Genomic DNA, 20,636 nt, shown 5'->3' with positions numbered 1-20,636 from the left:
TAGAATTGTGCCCTAGTGACAGGGAAATAGAGAGAGCTGGGAAGTCCGGTGCTGCCTTTGTCCTCACCAGCAAGATCCCCAAATCTCTGTGCCCAGAGGCAAGGTTCAAGAAAGACAGCAACCACCAGGAGTAGAAGATTAAGTTGTGAGGACACAGCTTCATGGCTTCATGAGCCCAGAATAATTCCACACTGGATTTGACACCTCATTACTGGCTACATGGAATAAAGGAAGTTGCTGTGAGAATCTGAGATTATAAAAGGTCCAAAGGTACACATTCCAAACAGAACACTGACAGAAATGTTTATTCAAAGCACCTTAACACACCCTTTTACAAATAAAAATATTGCAGGCTTATCAGACTAAATAATCTACTTTGAAATTGCATTTTTTGGGTCTTTTCCTTTAGTTATACCAAACTCCTCTGTTTCCTCTGGTTCATCCTCCGAAATCAATAATTTCTGTGGAGTAGAAGGAAAGACAGGACATAGAGATGCATTTTATTACAAAACACTGGAAAGTAATCCCAATAACCTAAAACATAACTCTAGAACTCTGCTGTCCACCTCAGTCCTCCTCACCCACTGCCTTGCAATGCCAATACTTGAAGTTGTTTACATTGTTTGTCAGCTGGCAGACAGACTCAGTACACCCACACTGACTGCCAGCAAGCCCATATCAAACTCTGAACAGCCAAAAAATGCCTCCTGGTAAGATGATGTCACAAAGAATGCAGAACAAAAAGGAGGGGATTTCTGTGTGGAAAAAGAATGATGATAAAGGGGCAGGGAGTACCAGGCTGCAAAGAAAACAGATTTGGTTATATCTGCTCTTCACAGGATGCATATTTTCTTCAAATCATTCCCTTATCCTATAACTTACTCTTGCTAAACCTAAAGACAAGGGGCACAATATGTTGCCTCATTAATTATGGATGGAGACCTATGCTGAAAAATGTTTCAAATCATCCAACTCCTTGATTCTGGAAGTAAAGAGTTGGAGGGAACTTTGAATCAATCACTTTGCTGTGTTTTCAGGCATTGGCATCTGCCTCTGTGCCATATCAGACAGACACCTGGGCTCATTTGTTCTCAAAAACACACTAGAAAAGCCACTGGGAAAGCCAGAACTGCTTTTTTGTGGTGAGCCAGAAAATTTATTAGAATTAATTTCAGTCCAAATGGCTATTTGAGTCCAAGGGTCTTTGAGACAAACCAGGCTCAATGCAATTTGCCAAATCCAAAGCAGAGCTATGATCTACTGATATTTCTGATGGATTTGAGCCAAGCCCAGGGACCCTGTAAGATGTCAGTCCTATACACCAGGTCAGCCAGAGGCTTGTTCTGTCCTGAAGCTGGAGAACACCTTCAGAGCTGAAAATTAAAAGCAAATAAAACTGAAAACTACAAGAGCTGACCTACATGTTTAGTGTATACTTCCAGGCATTTTCATATGGTTTAAGAGATTTTATAATCCCTAAATACAGTGGTTGGCTTGGATTTATTGTAAAATGGGCTGATTAAAAATGGATAAATTTATCTGATATTTTCATATCAGATAGGCAAGCTTGTAAATTTTAAGAATAAATACAAACTACACAATTGGTTGGAGGCCTATAAGCTAAATATGAGTAACCATAGATTCATCCCTGTTGCTTCTTGTAACTGTGTATTTAAAACAGGCTTCTGAACTGCCTGGAAGAAAACCTGAGCACCAGAATTTCAAATCTCCTTGGTTTGTAGGAGAAACAAACCAACCAGAGACTAGTCAAACCAGAATGCATAACAACACCAAAAATGTGTTTCTTCATATTTGTTTTGCCTGATTTTGAGCTACAATTGTGAGAATTAAGAATACACAGTTGTATTCTTGAGAGAAAAGTGAAGTGCTCAGAACTCCCTGAACTTCTCAGGATCGTATTTTCTCTCATTTCTGTTAAAAAAAAATAGTTTGGAAATTCAATCCCTTACAAATTCAGCTCTGCAAGTGCTGTCAAGTGTATATGCACAGAAGTATCACTTTTAATTTGTTCTGTAGCGGTATATGAATTTAACTTCTCATAGTTTACTTCTCCAGAGGACTGCCCTCCTTATGAAAGGCAGAGATTCCCATGGTCTCCCATCAACAGCATGGCTTCAGCTGATTGACATCCACAATTTCAAACCCTGATTGCTAGTGAAAGAATGAGCATGCATGCCCCATTTCTCACCTTGATCCTCCTGATCTTGATTTACTTCTTCCTCTCCCCTTCCCTCACCTTCCTCTCTCCTTTCCTCACCTTCCTCTCCTGCATCGCTTGCTGGGTGATCTTCACCCTCCTCAGTGACTGAAATATAAGAAATTAGAAATAGCAAAGAAAACCAGTTTTAGAAATTTGCATTCAGTCTTTGTTTTCATGTAATAGCTCTTAACTCCTACTAAAGGCTGCAGTTGTTGTTCACATGAGAAATCCCACAAAATCTTCTCTGTTTATAATCAAGTTTGTATAACAAGCCATGATATAGAGTCAAATAACTCACAGGCTTCCCAAGACAACTGTATCTCATGCTATGTGAAATAAAACAGATACATACATATCGTGCAGTTTATGAATGGACTCTGAAGTTCCAAACATCCAATACATGGAAAATCATACAAAAAACAAAACACAAAAACCCTCTCACATCACATGATATTAAACCTGTAAAACAACGGTCATCATACTCAAATCATGGAGGTTCCAGATGTTTCCAGAACAAACCTATAACTGATGGAATTTTTTCCTCTTCAGCTACTGTACCTGCTGCTTCTCTGGGGATTAATAACTCCTCATCGTGGGGAGACCAGGGTGTCAATTTGGTAATTTCAGATGCTTTCCATATTGGTTCAAGAGGTAATGGGGGTTCATCTTCTTCATCCTCATCTTTTTCCTAGAAGACAATTCATGAAATCCAGTATCTCACCCTAAAGACAGTAACTAAGATGATGGGTTAGTCTACTAAAACTTCCTCATCTGGGATCAAAATAGCAGTGAAAGTATTTACAGGTGGAGGAACTTCAGCACCTGCAAATCTTGGACAAGAACTACACTTTGAATCCTGATCAAGTCTGTTGGCCATCACTGATGATTGATACCTGATGCTCTGTCTGATAGATGCTGCACTGTCTGTCTCTCACAGAAGCAGAATGAAAAAACAGCTGTTTCTGCCTCAATCTTTGCCTAGGGAGGACATTTGAAAGGATCTAGGAAGGAGTAAGGTGGTGCACAGGGCTAATGGTTTTGAAATGTGAAAATATTTTTTAAATTTAAAAAATCATGGTTTTTTTCTACAAATATGAAGGAGTCAATAATTTAATAATTGTCTGTATTATTAGCTATTTTATTATCTTTTTTTTTTAATGGGCTTTGTTCTGTAATTACTTCAGCTCAAGCAAAAGGGCAAAATTTAATCTTACTTTAGTGACAGGACTGTCCCTTGCTTTAAAACGTCATCTAAGAATTCCCAGCTGAACTAAGGAAACACACATTACTCTGGATCCTCCTAGGGATCCAATACTTAATTTGAGGATCTCCTGCTTTTAGCCAGAAAAAAGCAAAACAGTCTCCGAGGATTGCATATCTCTATCACAACTGATAGGATTTTGATGATTATTATTTTATTCTTCAGAATAATTGCTGCATCAGAGTTTTCAAAGAGTGTGTAACAGGAACTAATGTGTCAGACAATAGAGGTAGCAAACTCTAAGCTAAAATGTGGCAATTAAAAAAAAATCAAACAGTAATATTAAAATATATTTCTTACTTCTGTAGCTATTTTTGCACCATAGCAAACGCATATGTTTCAAAACATTCATGCATAGAGAAGTGAAGACAGGCTTTGATCTCAACCACTTCCTACAATTATTAGAAGTTGTGGATACTAAGCTCTTAACATGACCAGAACAACAATCGGACATACTTCCCAAACATGACCCTGCTGGAAATACCCATTTGTATCATAGCACCAAGTAATACAGAAACACAAAAAATATTGCTCATATTTTCTGGTGTTCAGAAGAAAATCCAATAGAGTATACAAATGTGTATACAAAGATATCTATATTCCTCTGTGATTTGAAGCTTCAAATGTTTTGGGAAGATCCTGATTCTTTTTAAGTGGAAAGGATTCATGTCTGCAAGTAGTGCAAAATCACACCTTGTACTTTTCAAAGCTTACACAGTAGAAAACATTTTCAGAAAAGCAAAATGAAACATCATTTAGTTCTTAAGAATGTATGAGTTTTCACCCTTTTTGCCTCATAAGATCTACTTTAACATCACTGTCTGGAAGGCATTTTATATATTGCGCCACAATAGATTTGATTTGCTGAGTGCTCTTGCACTATTTCTTTTACCTCCACTGGTTGTATGTATTCACCATGCTGCTCACATCCAATATCAAAGATGAATTTGCCACGACCTAAAGGCTGCATAAAAACACAAAAACATCAGAACTGAACAGCTAATCAATTCTAAGCACAGAAATGTAAAATATCCTTCACTACAAATCCCATACAATAGTCAGTAACACTGCAGTTTGAAAGCAAGGTTGCAAAGAAACTTGGCATTGTGTTTATAGATTAATTCAGTTTCATGTGTTACACTTAGGGTATAGAAATACTACAAAAGACCAGAAGCCTAGCTTCTTATTTTAATTGGAAATAGGTCATACTAAGGCAATTCAGATTAATAGAAAGCACACTTACCTTTCCATTGAGAAACCTGCCCTTAAATCTGTGGTTTAGGTGGACAAGTTCAGCTGGTCCATCCTGGATTCCATTTACCCAACAACCAACATACTTAGATCCTGTTTCTTTATAGACATATGTGCCTTGCCCATGCCTAGGGAGAAAACAGTAATTTTGTTTTATACCAGTGAATATTAAGAATTTAGGCTGTTGTTATAATTAAGGTATTAAAACTGTATTAATTAAGCAGCTGAAACTACTCAAGCTGCACTAAATTGCCAAGGTCACCCCTAGACCTCATTTGCTGCAGTCAGACATGCTCAGAAAATAATGTTTGCATTTTAATGCCATTGGGTGACCTGAAACATCCCTCTGAAACAAACCTCTTGTTGTTAGCCCATTCTCCAGTATAGGTGTCTCCATTTGCATACAGATATTCTCCATAGCCCTGTCTCTGGTCATCCACCCAGTCTCCTTCAAGGACAAAATGATAAAAGCAGTGTGAGAATTGGTTTATTTCACTGTGGGATACCGTGGCCAGTTTGTAACATTATCATATAAGTATTAGAGAAGGAAAAGAAAGCTATGGCACTGCTGGGACTCCTCACTACTCCTTACTCTAGAGTCCCTTGCTCTTTTTTCATCAGTCTGTTCCTTTCCACATGTATTTATACCTGACCTCCCTTTCCATTTTTCCATAATTATCTGTCTCCATTATCACTCTCTATTACCATTACGATCACATAAAACCCCAGTCCTATCTTTGAATTGGGTAATGTATTAGAGTTGCATTAGATAATATGACATTTCCACACAAATTTAAAGAGGAGCTACTTTAAATTGACTCATTTGCTGAAGTTGTCCTGTCACTATTGGGGCACATCTATTCAGAAGGCTGCAAGATAGTTTCTATCTTAATTATTCTTCTAATCAAACTTATAACAATTTTCAAAAACCCCAAAAAAACTCAGTGCATATGTTCCTGCAAGGCAAGACTGGGCTGCTCTTTTCGCCGTCACAGTGTGAATGTGTTTTCTTTCCTAGCTTAGAAATGAGGGGTGAAATAATGTCCTTTGAAACTTAACTGATAGATTCTGATTTTCTCAGGTACTCTCCAGCAAGCAGGGGAACTCTAAATTTCATTACTTCTTCAAACTTCAGGTGTCCCAATCCCTAAATAAGGGCTCTATTAAGAAGCCTATTTTTTTAAAATGATAGACCTAATAAGTGTCCTAACATAAATCCCCAGAAATAAACCCCAGGCTTCTCAGTACTGTTACTAAAAAGGGAATAAGAGGAAAACATCTTGTAGCAATGTATCTTGGAACATATCTTGTATCTTCTTAAAATAAGTCATTCTTCAATTCACTCTCTCTTTTCATTTGTGGGGGGAGGAGGAGCGAGGGGAGAATGTGTCCTTTTGACTACTATTGTGTTCATTGCTTTACCTTCATATTTTGATCCATCTGGATAAAAAAAGACACCTTTGCCATGCTTTTTGTTTTGAAGGTAGTTCCCGGTATAGAAAGCACCGTTTTTAAACCTGTAGGTCCCCTGAAACACATTTGGTACAGATGAAATACCCGTCAGTTCTCACGCTTGTTTCAACACAGAGCCCAAACGGCACAACTGCAGAAGCAGAACCACAGCCAGGCTCGGTGCCTTACCTGTCCACTCCTCAAACCATGCTCGTATTCCCCTTCGTAGGTGTCACCATTGGGCAGCCGCGCCTTGCCAAAGCCGTGCCGCTGCCCTTCGTCATCGCGATCGCCTTCGTACTCCTGCCAAAGGCGGAGGGAAAGGCGTTCAAGGGCTGCCAGAGCCCGGCCCCACGGAGGGAAACGGGCGCTGGGGGAAAGCTGCTCCAGCTCGCCCGCAGAGCCCGGCACCCGCAGCCTGCCTGGCACACGGCTGCGAGGCGTGGGTGCGCTGTTCCCAGCCCTGCCTGCAGCCTGCGGGGGCACCTGCACTGATACCTGCAGTGACACCTGCAGTGGCGCCTGAAGTGGCGCCTGAAGTGAGACCTGCAGTGGCACCTGCAGTACCACCTGCAATGGCACCTGCAGCGGCACCTGCAGTGAGACCTGCAGTACCACCTGCAATGGCACCTGCAGCGGCACCTGCAGTGAGACCTGCAGTGAGACCTGCAGTGGCACCTGCAGTACCATCTGCAATGGCACCTGCACTGAGACCTGCAGTGACACCTGCAGTACCACCTGCAGGGATACCTGCAGCGGCACCTTCAGTGAGACCTGCAGTGGCGCCTGCAGCGGCACCTGCAGTGACACCTGCAGTGGCGCCTGAAGTGATACCTGCAGTGGCACCTGCAGTGGTGCCTGAAGTGATACCTGCAGTGGCACCTGCAGTACCACCTGCAATGGCACCTGCAGCGGCGCCTGCAGTGAGACCTGCAGTGACGCCTGCACCGGCACCTGCAGCGGCACAGCCGCGCTCCGTGCCGGGGCTGCCCACAGCAACTCTGCCCGGCCCGGCGGGCACTGAGCGGGGTTGGTCCCTTTCCCTGTCCCTTTTTCCCTTTCCCTTCCCTTTCCCTTTTTCCCTGTCCCGCTCCTCCTGGGCCCCACGGACCCCGATGCCTTCCGCGGCCTCGTCGGCGTCCTCGGAGCCCAGATCCGACATGGCCGCGGCGCCGCCGTCGCTGTGACAACCGAGCGGGGCCCGGCCCTCAGCGGGGCCCTCAGCGGGGCCCGGCCCTCAGCGCGGCCCGGCACCGGGAAATACAAATAAACTTTCCGCTGTTTGTTAAAAGGCGGCATTAATGATTCAGGGTTAAAGGAGCGCGGCTCCCCGCAATATGCATGCCAGTCATCAAAAGGCTTATCTATCTATGCATTTCGGCAATGAGATTAATGTTAATTAGCTTACAATTCACATCGTTCTCTTCATTAATTAGTATTCTGTCTTCTATTCAGTATTGATTTCTTGCTTCTCATCCTAATTAGTTCACATTTTGAAGTCTTTTTATTATCTTTTCCCAGATAGGGCATATCTGCTTTATGTAATGTGTTTTATAAATTCTGTTCAGTTCTCAACAATAAATTGTGCACAGGTGGGATCCGTCTCTTCCACCAGGCAGCACTGACAGAACAAGAGGACACAGTCTCAGGCTATGTCAGGGAAGGTACAGGTTGGATATTAGGAAAAAAATTTTCGCTGAAAGAATAATAAAGTACTGGAATTGCCTTCCCAGTGAGGTGACCAAATCATCATCTCTGGATGTGTTTAAAAAGAGATTGGACATGGCACTTGGTGCTATAGCCTAGTTGAGGTGTTAGGGCATAGGTTGGACTTAGAGGTCTCTTCCAACCTCACGATTCTGTGAAATTGCCCTCCCAGGCTCTGCTAACTTCCTTCTCCAGGTCTGAGAGCACAAAGTATGTCAAGCCCTAAACTCTTAATTGCTTTTTCTAACACATGGACATCACCCAGAGTTTGCCCATCAACCATTAACTGTATCACAGGTTAAAAATCTTCTCAACATTTCCCACTACTGCTGCACAGGCTCATTTCAAAACAGTGCCAGACTCTGTTCAGTGGTGCCCAGCATCAGGATGAGGAGTAATGGCCATGAAATAAACGACAAGAAGTTCCACCTCAACATGGGGAAGAATTTCTTTACATGGAGGTGGCAGAGCTCTGGAACAACTGGCAAGGGAGGACACTCTGGAGACATTCCAGACCCACCTGGATGTTCCTGTGTCACTGCTCTGGGTGACCCTGCCTTGGCAGGGAGTTGGACTGGGTGATCTCCAGAGGTCACTCCAACCCTCTGCCTCTCCCCCTCAGCTTTTCCCAGCCAGTGCCTTTTGTGTGTTGAAACTGGTGACATGTGGGATGTGACCTGAGACCCCCTCAGTCATCTGAGAGCTCCCAGCAGTTCAGCTGGTTTGGCCTGAAAACAACATTTCAGATTTTAAACCCATTCCTCCACCTGGGTTCTTTCATTTTTGGTTTACTGATGTTCACAAATACCAGTACACTATTGGAAATGCAGGTGCACCTGGTGGGCAGAAATGATGATGTCTGACTCCAGTTCAGAAGGCTGAATGATTTCTTTATTATAACTATAATACATTAACATACTATTTAAAGGAGATACTAAAACACCATACCTACTTTTTCTAACTACCATATCTAACTCCCTCACAACTCATGATCCTCTCATGAGAGTCCAGCCCCAGGTGGGTTGGATTGGCCATCAGGCTCAAACAATCTTCATCAGAATCCAATCAAGCAATCAGCCCAGGTAACCAATTCTCCAAACACATTCCACATAGGAAAAACAAGGAGCAGAAATAGAAATTATTTTCTCTTTCTTCCCTCTGAGCTCCTCTATGAAAAAGTCCTGAGAGAGAGAAGAATGTGCCTGCCACGGTACACTTTTTTTGTTTTCTCTCATACAGGAGTCAGGAAAACCACCTTACCATCACTTTGCATAGTAATTTAATGGCCAAGGATTCACAAGAGGAGCCAGGCAAGGAAGGATATGCTTGGTGAAAAGCAGTGAGCTAGACAAGCACTGGGCAAAGCAGGTGATGCTTCTGAGGTAGACAGGATTGGCAAGTGGCTGGAAAATGGGTGGTGGTCACCCTATGCCCTAAACCACAGCTCTACCACACAAACCAGAATAAAAACAGGGTCATCACTATATAAAGATACGCCATATTCAGGTGGGTTTCTTCCTTTTCATAGGTAGGAATCTAAATAGCCAGTATTTAAATAATGTATGAATAAGTTGTCACTTCTGTGGCAAGTCTCTTTTTGTCTTCAGTTGGGAAAAGATGAAAAAGGAAGAGACTATTGCTAAATACCTCTGTGTTCGTAGGAAACCTTCCAGCTTTTGAGTTAACATCCAGTTACTCATTTGAGAGCACTTTGCCTTTGAAGCAGTTAAGAATGCTGAAATTAAATTTTGTTAGCTGTCAAAGCATTACACACTTATTGACTCCAAACTGGATGGTTATTTCTCTTTCCTGCACACTCCCAGCATTTGACTAGGGAAGCCTAATTTGCATAATGTACTGTTAATAAGCAATTGCAGAATATGCAAACTACTGCTCTGCTCATCTCCTGCAGAGCTGACATGAGTGCACATCTTGATGATGCCTCTGTTTCTCCCTTGCACCTAAGATTGGCTAAATTCTTTTATCTATGATAAGGTAATGTCTCCAATTATAAAAGTGCTCACTTGGTCTGTCATGGTAAATTAATTCTAAGCAGCCACTGAGGCTCAGAGTGACAAGGGAATTAATGCTGGGAACCATAGGGAGGTGCTCCCTGCTAAACTCAATGACAACAATAACCAGACGTGTCTTTTGGCCTGGAAGGTGACGTGGCTCAGGGAACAGCTGTGACACAAACAGGAAGAAGGGACAAGACATCAGTGACAAGACATCAGAGCCACTCCCCTGGATGACCACTAAAAATGATCATTAACTGCTCTTGCTTATTGTTTCAGAGTTCTGAAGAAGGAAAAGGGTCTGAAGCAGCTCAGTTTTCTGGAGAAGCACTAAGAACTCTTTCCTTATAGAAGTTAAACTGCTCAGCACCCAGAAGTGACAGAATAAATGTTTTTACAACAGGATCATTTTACTTAAATGAGGGAGGCATCATTTAAAGTTTTCTATACCTAGAAACTGTTTTGTGAGGACATCTACAGCTTCTATATAATTAATGACATGAAGAATTTATTTTGTAGTTTCTTGTCTTCTAGTTGAATTTGGATGTATTTCAATGTCAGATTAAAAACAAGCTTCAGGTACATCACTGTTGAAAGGAGGTCTGCTATCATCCTTATTTTCCTGTTCTTTTCCCTTTTCTGTCAGAGAACCAATATTCCTAAGATCCTGCTGATCTTGTAGACAAATTTCATTTGTCCAAATCCTGAGAGGGTAATTTGTGCTCATTACCTGCTCTGCCCTTGCTGCTGGCTGAGCTGGCAGCTGGCAGCACTGCCTGCCAGTCACCCTGGCAGGGACAGCAGAAACTGCCACAGCTGTGAGTGGCCCTGAGGAAGCTCTTGGTTTGAGTTTGACAGAAGCCCCACAGGGAGTCAGAGCTCCACTAAAATTCAAAGCCATTGCTGCCAGAGGTGCTTAAAAACAGAGGGAAGGAACAACAACACAGGGAAGGAAAAGGCTCCTGGAATGATGATGTCAGAAGGTGCCTCCTGTGGGAGAGGACACCCTGAATGTCCTTTTATCCCGTCTTGCAGGTCCTCACTTTGATTTTAAGCTCCTCTTTTGGTTTTCAGCTCCTGTGCAGAGAGAAATGGCCAAAAAGCACTTTTAAGGCCAGTTATGCTCCTGTTACTCCTTGGACTTTACTCTCTCTTAGGAGAGGGAGACTTTTGCAGTTCAAGGATTTTGCAGGGAAAATTCTGCTGTGCCAGGCCTGTGAAACAACCTGAACACTTCCTTCTAGCACTGTCTAAGCTCTGAAAACACACAATGGACATTCAAAACCACAGGACTATTTGTTGATCTCTATGTTACACTCAGTGTCCTGCTTCAAGGGGTGATAAAAATACAGCAGGGTATTGTAAATGCAGGCAAACCCAATGGGAAGAAATGATGATGTCTGACTCAATTCAGAAGGCTGAATGATTCCTTTATTATAACTATGCTAAAATACATTAATATACTATATATAAAGGAAGATACTAAAACTACATACTACTTTCTCTAACTCTAACACAACTTGTGACCCTCTCTGGAGAGTCCAGCCCCAGGTGGGTTGGATTGGCCATCAGGCTCAAACAATCCTCACCAGAATCCAACCAAGCAATCACCCCAGGTAACCAATTCTCCAAACACATTCCACATAAGAAAAACAAGGAGCAGAAATAGAAATTGTTTTCTCTTTCATTTCTCTGTGTGTACCTCTATGAAAAATCCTGAGAGTGAGAGAAATGTGCTTGCCACAGCAGGGTGCAAAATCTTTTGCAAAATGGGAACTTCTCTCCACACAGCCTCTGATGTGGTAAAGGCAGCATGCTGCTTAATTCCCACTCGGTGCATTTGGGAATTCCTGCCCTCCAGGAGCTCACTGTTCTCTGCCCCTGTCCTACCATGCTTCCTTCTTCCAGGGGCAGTGCCTCTGCTCCAGCTTTTCTCCACCCTGCCAGCAGTGGGGCTTTAGGGAGCTGCCTTTTCATCTTCTGCCATCAAAATTAACAGGATGAGTGGAGATAATTTGCCTGACCCACAGGTTGGTTTCCTCACTTCACACATAACTCAACTACTCCTGACAGAGTTGGTGACTCTGGGAGGGTCAGTCCTTGGCATTGAAGTCAGTTTGAGTTTTGCACTGGGCTCAATTAGAGATGCAGGTGATCCTTCATTGCTTTTGGTTAGACAGACCTGGCAGGATAATGTCTTTTGACAAGACTTTAAAGAACAGAAATCTTCAAGGAAATATTTTTTTTTCCCTCTTAGAAGACAGTAATTTCCATCTTTCTCCCTATAAAACTGTAATGTATGGCTGGTAACAGGTATTAACAAAGTGTCAACAGGAGCTGTCAGGAAAAACTTAATGAAATGAGATCTGTTCCTCCTGACACTTAAATATAAACCAGATTGTTTTCAACAGCCTTTTTGGAGGAAAAATGTGAGATTAGGGAATTGAAGTAATATTCTAAGGGGAGTTATTGCTTGGGAATATACATTTCAGGTCTTTTTAATATTGTGCAATATCATCAGGCACACTTTCAATAATTCAATAATGGGAACAAACAGTGGACAAAGTGGAATTTACTGTCACTAACTTCCATATACTGGGTTTTTTTCATCCAACTGAGAATTAAGCAAGATTCTGAAATGCCAAAATCTTTTGCAAAATGGGAACTTCTCTCCAGACAGCTCTTTTTAAGCTCTTTACAGGCAAAATGAAATCTGCTTACTCTGTGTGTATGCCAAGTAAAGGTAGCCTCTTTTTGTGCTCATAACTAAGTCAGAAGAACAAGCAAATTACCTTTCTAGCTACTCAGTTTACAACTGCCTCCTCTATGTACAATTAACATTGCATATCCTGAAGGCAGGACGATTCAAAAACCTAAGTTTGTGTGAAAGCCATTCTTGAAATACAGATAATGCTTTTTTAGTCTCTTGGCTAAATATGACCTTTCATTTCCCTCCTGCAGATTATCCAAGGGAAAGTGTTCTGTTGTATTTACATCCTGCCTCCCATTTCTCTGACCTCACTGCTCAATTTGAAGTACAGGCTGCGTTCCATGCTTCAGACATCTGGGAAAACTGTCAGGTTTTTTCCTTTTACCTAAGGGGTCTCCCTTTCCAATAAAGTGCAGTGGGGACATACAGAGGTCCCTTTGGTTCCATTTAGGAAATTGTTGTTGATGTCTTTTCTCAAGACTTTGACAACAGTCAATGTTACTAGTGATACCAAGAAAGCAGTTGGCATTCATGAGAGAAAAAAAAAAAAATCTTATGGTCAGTAGAAGAATAAAGCAGCACCAATATTACAATTTTCTCTATTTTTCTCTGGAAGTGTTTTTGGTTGTTTTTTTGTTTTGTTTTGGGTGTTTTTTGGTTTTTTTTTTTCTTTTACATTAAATAAAACCCCAAGCCTAATCTTCTTTATTCAGGCAGAGCTAGTAATGACATAAAGCTGAAGCAGTCCAATCCTTTTGTCTATACCCCCTGATGTCCTAATCTGATAATTCAGAATTAATTCAATAGACAATAATGAAATGATTGAGGTAGATGGGACTAATCTGCTGTCTCCTCATTCCTGTCAGTTTGAATATCTCCGAACATCCTCTTCTTATTCATGACTTGCAAGGCAATTGCTTTAGCTCTGTTCTGGTCTGCTTTCTATTTTACCATGGTTCTGGTATTTGATTTCTGCTAAATATGCCTCAGTGCTCCCTCCTCATCTAACTACCCGTCAGTGATCAAGTCTGCAAGCAAGGAGAAAGGAAATCTGCCAGCAGCCTACTGCCTAATTCACTCTGTTTACTCCTCAGCAATTGCTTTTGTAGCCATATCTTGCACTTCCACCCAGTTCTTCAGGAAATCTAAGAGTAGTAATAGGGGCAAAATAACAAGAAAAACTATCCCATTTCCTGCAGGAAGCAAAATAAAATTCTTCAAGATAAGTTCCTCAAAATAGATTCACATTTTTTAACAGACAATGGTCTACTTGATGCTTCACAGATTACATCTATAACAATACAGTTTGGTTGTGTTTTGGCTTTGGTTGTGTTTTTGTTGTTTGGTTGGTTTTGTTTTAAATTCTTCATTCTCAGAACATTCTTGTTCATTTTTCTGTGAGCAGGTGGCTGAAAATGCTCCAGCAGATCCCCAAGAAACACCACTGCTGCTACAGCCACTTTTTAAACAGATCCTTCCTTAGACAGCATGAGGTGGTTTAACCTCAGCCCTCTCAGCCCTCTGGAAAACCTTGGGAAGAGTCAGAGTCTGATAGACAACTCAGAGGTTTCAGACAAATGCTGTTATTTCTAATTGTCTCCTCCAGGCTGACCAGTATCTATCTTTATGTAGGATTTTTTAATATAGTTTTACTGCCCCTCTCTGCCCGTGTTCCACGTGTTGCAGGGTGTTTTCTTTGTTAGTCATCTTTAGTACTCAAGTACTGCCCTGCTCTGCCTGGGGAAAAGCCTGTGCTGGCCCACTGCTCTTGTCTGCTGGTGTCTTCCTAAAGCTACCAGCTGGTGATTCTTGGATTTCTGGCAAGACACAAGCAATGAAAGTACCAGTGTGGAAATTCTGTGGTTATGTTAGCATGGCACTGAGCCAGCACTGTTTTCTCAACAGGCAGGAGGTAATGTGCTAACTCAGCTTGACAGGTTCCAGCCCCTCCAAGTGCCCATCTACTCCCAAACATACAGGCACAGCCTTCAAAGCCTCTCTTTTCTTGGTTCCTTTGGATATTTTTTTTTTGTGTGCCAAAGCTCAATGGCAGGTTATATCTGAATTGCACCCAGTGCTGATGTCAACTGCTTATACAATATTCCAGCTGCTCTGTTGGGAAAACAATGCCTGTAAAACTAATAAAGGCAACCAAAAACTGATTATATCAGTTCTTAGAACCCTGCTACTTGTCGGGAATAAAGTCTAAGTAAATATCAATTCTTATTATTTAACAACCCATTATTATGTAAATAAGTTATGAATTTTTTTATTCCCCTAAGACGAAGTGATCACTCTGGCCAAACATAATCTTTTCCAACTGTGCAATTATGAATAATAAAAGGTTTTTTTAATGCAATTTGCTGTAAAGAAAATAAATCTTTTAATCAGCTAAGGGATGCAATAGTTGGCATCCAGACCTCTGCTCAGCCAGCATCACCTGTTCAGTGAAGGAAAGATGACACTGACATCCACTGACTTCAAAGCATTTTGCTTTGTCTGGACTTGAGGAGTTAAGAGCGCCACTTGTGAAAGTAAAATTTTACTGTCAACTGGGAAATTAGATTATCTCTTCTGAGAGAAGCACCATCACAAGCACAAGAAAGTGTCTGCCAACTCCTACATCTTCTGCTTTTGCAGACAAGAACTCATCCTTTTCTATTTCCTCTGGTACAAACATTGCCAGGCTTAAAAAGCCAAACCACTGCTACACTTTCTACCCAACACAACAATTTCCTGGACCAAACCCTTCATTTGTGTTTCCTTCTGGAAAGCAACTTGCAAAGCGTGATTTCTGTTTGTTTGTTCTGTGAGACTCTACATTACATGTTATTTTAAACCTTGTGGGTGTGTGTTCTGTTTTTTTAACCACGTAGATCTCCTTTTATCTCTGCCCGACCTCTGGCCCCTCTGTGAGGTTGCTGTGCAAGCAGCAGCACGAGCTCCTGCTGCTGCCTCTCCCTGTATTCCTATTTATTTCATGGCTTCTGGCAATCGGAGCTGCTGGTGACCCACGCTGGCATAGCAGAGACAGCAGCTGTGCCAAGTCTGGCAGCCAGCAGGTTTCAGTGATGCCAAGGGAATGGATTACAAGAAACATTTATTTGAATGGGAGATGCAGTTTCTATTTTAAGTATGAAAAACATCAGGGTTTTCTGGGGCTCTTTAGCTCGTGCTTTTTCAAGCTGCTTGTAACAGAACAGTAAGATACTCAAGCAAGGTTAAATTCTTTAAGGAATTTTAAAAAGGCCAAGGCAACAGCAATTTCTTTAAAAATGAGGATTTGACATGATGATGAATAGCTGTTATGATAATTTGGGATGGCTAACCATGTATACAGATGCACTGTGATGGGTCTGACCTTTTCTGCTGTAAGAAGACAAATCTCTTGTCCTTGCACCAGTCTGAATAGACAGTGCCTGGGTTTCTTCTGGTGTTGGTGCAGAAGTGCAGCCACATGATTCATGCAAATCATCTCCTCAGAAGGTAAGACTGGTGATAATCAAGAGCAGTGCATTAGCTTTCCAAGTAGGACATTTGTAGCATTTGGAGAAGTTATTTTTTTTTTTTAATCTCTGATTCACTACTTGCAAGTCTCAGCAAGAAAGATGGAATCAACATTTGTCACCAACAAACTTAAAAGCAGCAGATTTTACAGCACCCACCTGCATTTGCAATGGTTCAGGTAAGACTCTGAGACCCTGATTCTGCAAATGTGAAAATAAGGGTGAGGGGTTCCTTTACTGCCTGGGAGAAGGTGAAGGAAAGAAGCCCTGGGATGATGGAGCACAGCTGAGCACGTGGCTAAGTGTTTGACATGTGGGGCCTAAGGAACATCACACTGGGAGTCAGAGTTTCTTTTATTGATATTCCCAGCACAGGCAGTGCAAGGTGAGAGCAAAAGAGAACAACATCGGACACTTCAGTGAGAGCCTTAAGGGAGTCACTTGTCAGGCACGTGGTGCTCTACAAGGGACTTACACAGATAAACCTAAACCTGAGTGAGATAACCTCAGCAGCTTTTCAGTCTTGGATGAAGGAAATAGCACAGGGTTTTTTGCTCTGGTCAGGTGGCCATGATGAAGAAATACACTGGCAGCAGGAAGTGTCCATTTATATAAATAAACTGACCTTTGATACAGGGTTTCTGAAACACTTCAGGATCATGAAACCAGGAGTCAACTAAAGTAAATGCATTCTTTCTTCTTTAATGAAGCCCTGCTGAACGTTTCCCTTAGCTTTCAGATGATCTGTGAATTTTTGGTACCAGAAATACCTTCATGTGTGTCAGACAGTGCTGCAGGGCAGCAGCTGTGCACACCTACCTGCCTGGGGATCTCACTGGCAGAGCTGGGCAGTGCAGATGGGTCCAGCCACCACCCCGGAGCACCTGCAGTGAAAGAGGCTGCCGGGGTGACAGATGGGGACAGCAGGTACAAGGGAACATCTTTTCCCTCTCTGGCAGGACAGAGGTGAGCTGGGGCCCTGCCAGAGCAGGGGCAGCAGTTCACAATCACAGAATCATCAGGCTGGAAGGGACCACAGTGAGTCACAGGTCCAACCTCCCTGGAAGACATGGCACAAGAATGTGTCCAGATGGTTCTGGAGGATCTCCAGTAAGGGAGAGTCCACACCTTCTCTGGACAATCTGTCCCAGCGCTTGGTCACCATTCAGGTGGAACTTCCTGGGCATCAGTTCCTGCTCATTCCTCTTGTTCTGTTGCTCAGTATCAACAAAACAGAGCCTGGATCCATCCTCTTGGCACACTTCTTTAGCTCTTTATACACATTAATGAGGTCTCCTCTTAGTTGTCTCCTTATAGGCTGAACAACCCCTGCTCCCACAGCCTTTCCTCAAGACAGAGATGCTCCAGTCCCTTCATCTTGGAGGCTGAACAAGCTCTGCTCCCACAGCCTTTCCTCAACACAGAGATGCTCCAGTCCCTTCATCTTCGAGGCTGAACAAGCTCTGCTCCCACAGCTTTTCCTCAACACAGAGATGCTCCAGTCCCTTCATCTTCGAGGCTGAACAACCCTTGCTCCCACAGCTTTTCCTCAACACAGAGATGCTCCAGTCCCTTCATCTTCGAGGCTGAACAAGCTCTGCTCCCACAGCCTTTCCTCAACACAGATGCTCCAGTCCCTTCATCTTCGAGGCTGAACAAGCTCTGCTCCCACAGCCTTTCCTCATCAGAGATGCTCCAATCCCTTCATCTTCGAGGCTGAACAACCCTTGCTCCCACAGCTTTTCCTCATCAGAGATGCTCCAATCCCTCCATCTTCGTGGCCTCCGCTAGACCCGCTACAGGAGCCCCACATCTCTCTTGTCTTTAGGAGCCCAGACCCGCACAGAGCACCGCAGAGGCGCCTCACCTGGCCTAAACAGAGGCTCAGGACCATCTCGCTGACCGCTGGCACTGCCCTTCCCGAAGCCGAGGGTTCCTCGACAGGCTCCTCCCGCGGCGGGGAGGGGCCGAGGCCGCCGGGCCCCGCCGCGCAGCTCCGGCGGCGGGCGGCGATCCGCAGCCGCGCCCGGCCCGGCCGCTCGGCTCGGCTCGGCACGGCACGGCACGGCAGGCTGGCAGCGAGAGGAGAGGGAAGCAGGAGGAAGAGGAGGCAGCAGCAGCAGCAGCAGCCCGGGGTAGGCTGTGAGGGCGGCCCGGCCGCGCACCTGCCGAGCCCGCGGCGGGGGCGGAGCGGGGGCGGCTCCTCGGCCGCGGGGCCGCTCGGGAGCGGGTGGCTGAGGGGCCGGGAGTTCCGTCACCCTGCCGGCCACCGCCGCTCCGACAGCTTTTGTCTCCTTTGCTCCCGTTTATTTCTCCCCGGAGCCCCCATCCTGCTGGACGGGGAGGCGCTGCTCGGTTCCGGGGGTGGCACCGCGGGGATGCCGGTGGGACCCGAGGCAGAGCCCAGCCCAGCCCAGCCCAGCCTGTGGGTCCCGGGGAAGGCGCTGCCCTTGACCTTTGGGATGGCCGGAGCCGCCTGCTCGGTCCTGCCAGTCGTTCCAGTGGCTGAACCCTTTCCCCACTTGTATTAAATAGAAGGAACGCGGCTATTTAAGGCGCTGGAGTGATGGATTTAGCAGCTTCTGGCTCAGGTGCAGCGCTGCCGGGTATTAAGCACAATTTGCATTTGCTGCGCGTGTGTGCGAAGGCGTTGTGAGCCCTCAGGGACAGCCCGGGGAGGGTTTGGTTTGGTTACGCGGTGTCTGCAGATACAAAAATTCATCTCAGCCCCGGGGGAGCTGCGCTGTGCCGGGCAGGACCTTCCCTCTGCCTGTCCAGCGCCTCTGATCCCGCCTTTGCCGTGTTTGCAGGGGGAAAAAGCCGCTCCCCAGCCACCGCTTCCTTAAAATAGGGAGGAAGGTATGCTTCAGCCGCTGCAGCCAAGGAGCAGTACCAAGTTTGGAAGGTAAATATGGTTTCAGAGTAAACAGGAGAACATGGCTTTGTACATTGTGGTACGGCAAGGAGGAAGTGGAGGGGTTGGTTTTGCTGTCGGCAGAAATAGTTGCTGAAAATGAAAGAATGTAAAACAAGTTTGAGTAATCGAATGCGACATTGTCCTTGGGCTTCATCAGTAAAACTGAAATATAAAAAATTGTATTGATAAACTACTGGTTATGTGTTGTAGCCTATTAGCGTGATTTCTGGAGCATAGCTTGGTTTTTAAAATCTGCTTTAATCTATAGTAAAAAGTGAAATTTGCAACCTTCTATCACCTCAAACAGAGACTAGACAGTGTTAAAGGAATAAAGTAGGGATTTATTAAAAAGGTCTTCAAAGGATACACCTTGGGCAGTACAAGAGCCTGGCCGAGGCTACATCCAAGACGGAGGACAGGTCCCAATTTTTCACACTTTTATAAGTTTTGCTCCGTTTCAGTATTGGGGTTAATTGTCTAATTACAGCTTCAGGTTATGAAGTCCCATTCTCCCAGATTGCTTTCCTCAATTTGCCATTGTTTATACTTTTTGGGCCTGAAGCTGCAATGGTTCTTGGGCTGGAAAAGGATTTCTTTGTCTCAAAACACTTGCTAACACTTCATATGAAGTTCAGAGTTCTATACTAATGCAGTACAGAATCTGGAAAATATGAAAGCTAAAACTTAAGGCATCATCTGGAGGATATTTTTTGTGTTTATTAAAATGCACGTGAGTGTCAGAGGAACTTAGAAATATGTGGAGACAGAAACAAGTTATTGAAAATGTAAATGAGAACTCAGGTGTTTCTCCCTGCCGTACGTAAAATGAAATCAGCACCTGTCAAATAGAGTTAGCTGCAGTTCTCTCTGTGCTGCTGATAGTCCAGTCATCTTTGCTGGGAGTGGCTGGGATCCTTGTGATGGGATTTATCCTGAGGATACACTGCTGGGAAGTGGTGTGAGTATGATCTGTGCAGCAGGTGCACAGATGTGCAGCCTGGCGTGACCACTGAGCGCTGAAACCTTTTGTAAGACGTGTAAAGTCTTTTCCTGCTTGCACTAGAGCTGTTAAATAGTAACCTGTTAAACAATTGCTTTGCTATAATGATAATTGCCCTGCCCTATTCTTTTTTAAGAGAACTATTTAAGGAAGTGTTTGACCTCAGGTGTTTGTTCTTTACTGGCTTCTCAGGTTTCTTTCCCACTTGGTATTTCTGTCGCCTCACTTGGGGTGGTTGGTGAAATCATTTTGGTGTTTGGAGGGGACTGTGAGAGAGGAGAAATGGGGTTTGGGATCACCCTGAAATGAATCTGTTACTGCTGGAGGCAAAATTCACTCCTGCTGTGAGCTACCTGTGCCAACCTCTTTTTTTTTCTTCCTCTTGGAGCTATCTGTGTCTCATTTCAACCAAACACAGATTACTGATGAGAAATAATTATTTTGAAATCTGACCTAACTAGCCAGCTGTGACTGTGGGGGGCAATCCCAGGTTTTAGTCCTTGTCTTTATGACCCTCTGCCTTGGATTTATTCTGTGTGGCCATTTTGCTGCCAGGGAATGAGTTAATATTCTTTATTGGATCAGCTGTATTTCAG

The 20,636-nt window shown here is 43.7% G+C and overlaps 2 protein-coding genes across 10 annotated transcripts in view; one reads left to right on the top strand and one right to left on the bottom strand.

The window, feature by feature from the left end:
• Nucleotides 1-277: 277 nt before the first annotated feature.
• On the bottom strand, nucleotides 278-7,446 carry RSPH1 (radial spoke head component 1). Its single transcript, XM_002187719.6, has 9 exons — nucleotides 7,297-7,446; nucleotides 6,375-6,488; nucleotides 6,156-6,261; nucleotides 5,091-5,181; nucleotides 4,726-4,861; nucleotides 4,375-4,446; nucleotides 2,780-2,909; nucleotides 2,210-2,326; nucleotides 278-461 (listed from the first exon to the last, which is right to left on the bottom strand). Exons 1-9 carry the CDS (start codon nucleotides 7,345-7,347, stop codon nucleotides 439-441), a joined length of 840 nt encoding a protein of 279 aa, XP_002187755.5. The 5' UTR covers nucleotides 7,348-7,446; the 3' UTR covers nucleotides 278-438.
• A 10,573-nt stretch (nucleotides 7,447-18,019) lies between these two features.
• SLC37A1 (solute carrier family 37 member 1) overlaps nucleotides 18,020-20,636 on the top strand; it is a 35,139-nt gene continuing 32,522 nt past the window's right edge. For 3 of the 9 annotated variants that reach the window (XM_030283603.4, XM_030283600.4, XM_012569510.5), the window contains exons 1-2: nucleotides 18,020-18,258; nucleotides 18,934-19,028. The gene's annotated coding sequence lies outside the window, so the exon portion shown is untranslated. Of the gene's footprint in view, nucleotides 18,259-18,333; nucleotides 18,730-18,933; nucleotides 19,029-20,636 lie in introns of those variants that run through there. The other 6 variants (XM_072935510.1, XM_030283608.4, XM_072935504.1 and 3 more) reach the window with 2 other exon arrangements.

This window comes from Taeniopygia guttata, chromosome 1, assembly GCF_048771995.1.
Source record: "Taeniopygia guttata chromosome 1, bTaeGut7.mat, whole genome shotgun sequence".
Lineage (NCBI taxonomy): Eukaryota > Metazoa > Chordata > Aves > Passeriformes > Estrildidae > Taeniopygia > Taeniopygia guttata.
The sequence above is the reverse complement of the archived record's forward strand: the minus strand, read 5'-3'. Positions and strand labels throughout refer to the sequence as shown.

What these genes read in the sequence shown, in the direction of transcription:
- RSPH1 (XM_002187719.6), bottom strand. Translation starts at nt 7,347, where the DNA reads ATGTCGGATCTGGGCTCCGAGGACGCCGACGAGGCCGCGGAAGGCATC. An exon ending in AGGCCGCGGAAGGCATCGGG is followed by an intron (nt 6,489 to 7,296) that starts GTCCGTGGGGCC and finishes CGCCTTTGGCAG; the next exon opens with GAGTACGAAGGCGATCGCGA. An exon ending in TCAAGATCAGGAGGATCAAG is followed by an intron (nt 462 to 2,209) that starts GTGAGAAATGGG and finishes TCTACTCCACAG; the next exon opens with AAATTATTGATTTCGGAGGA.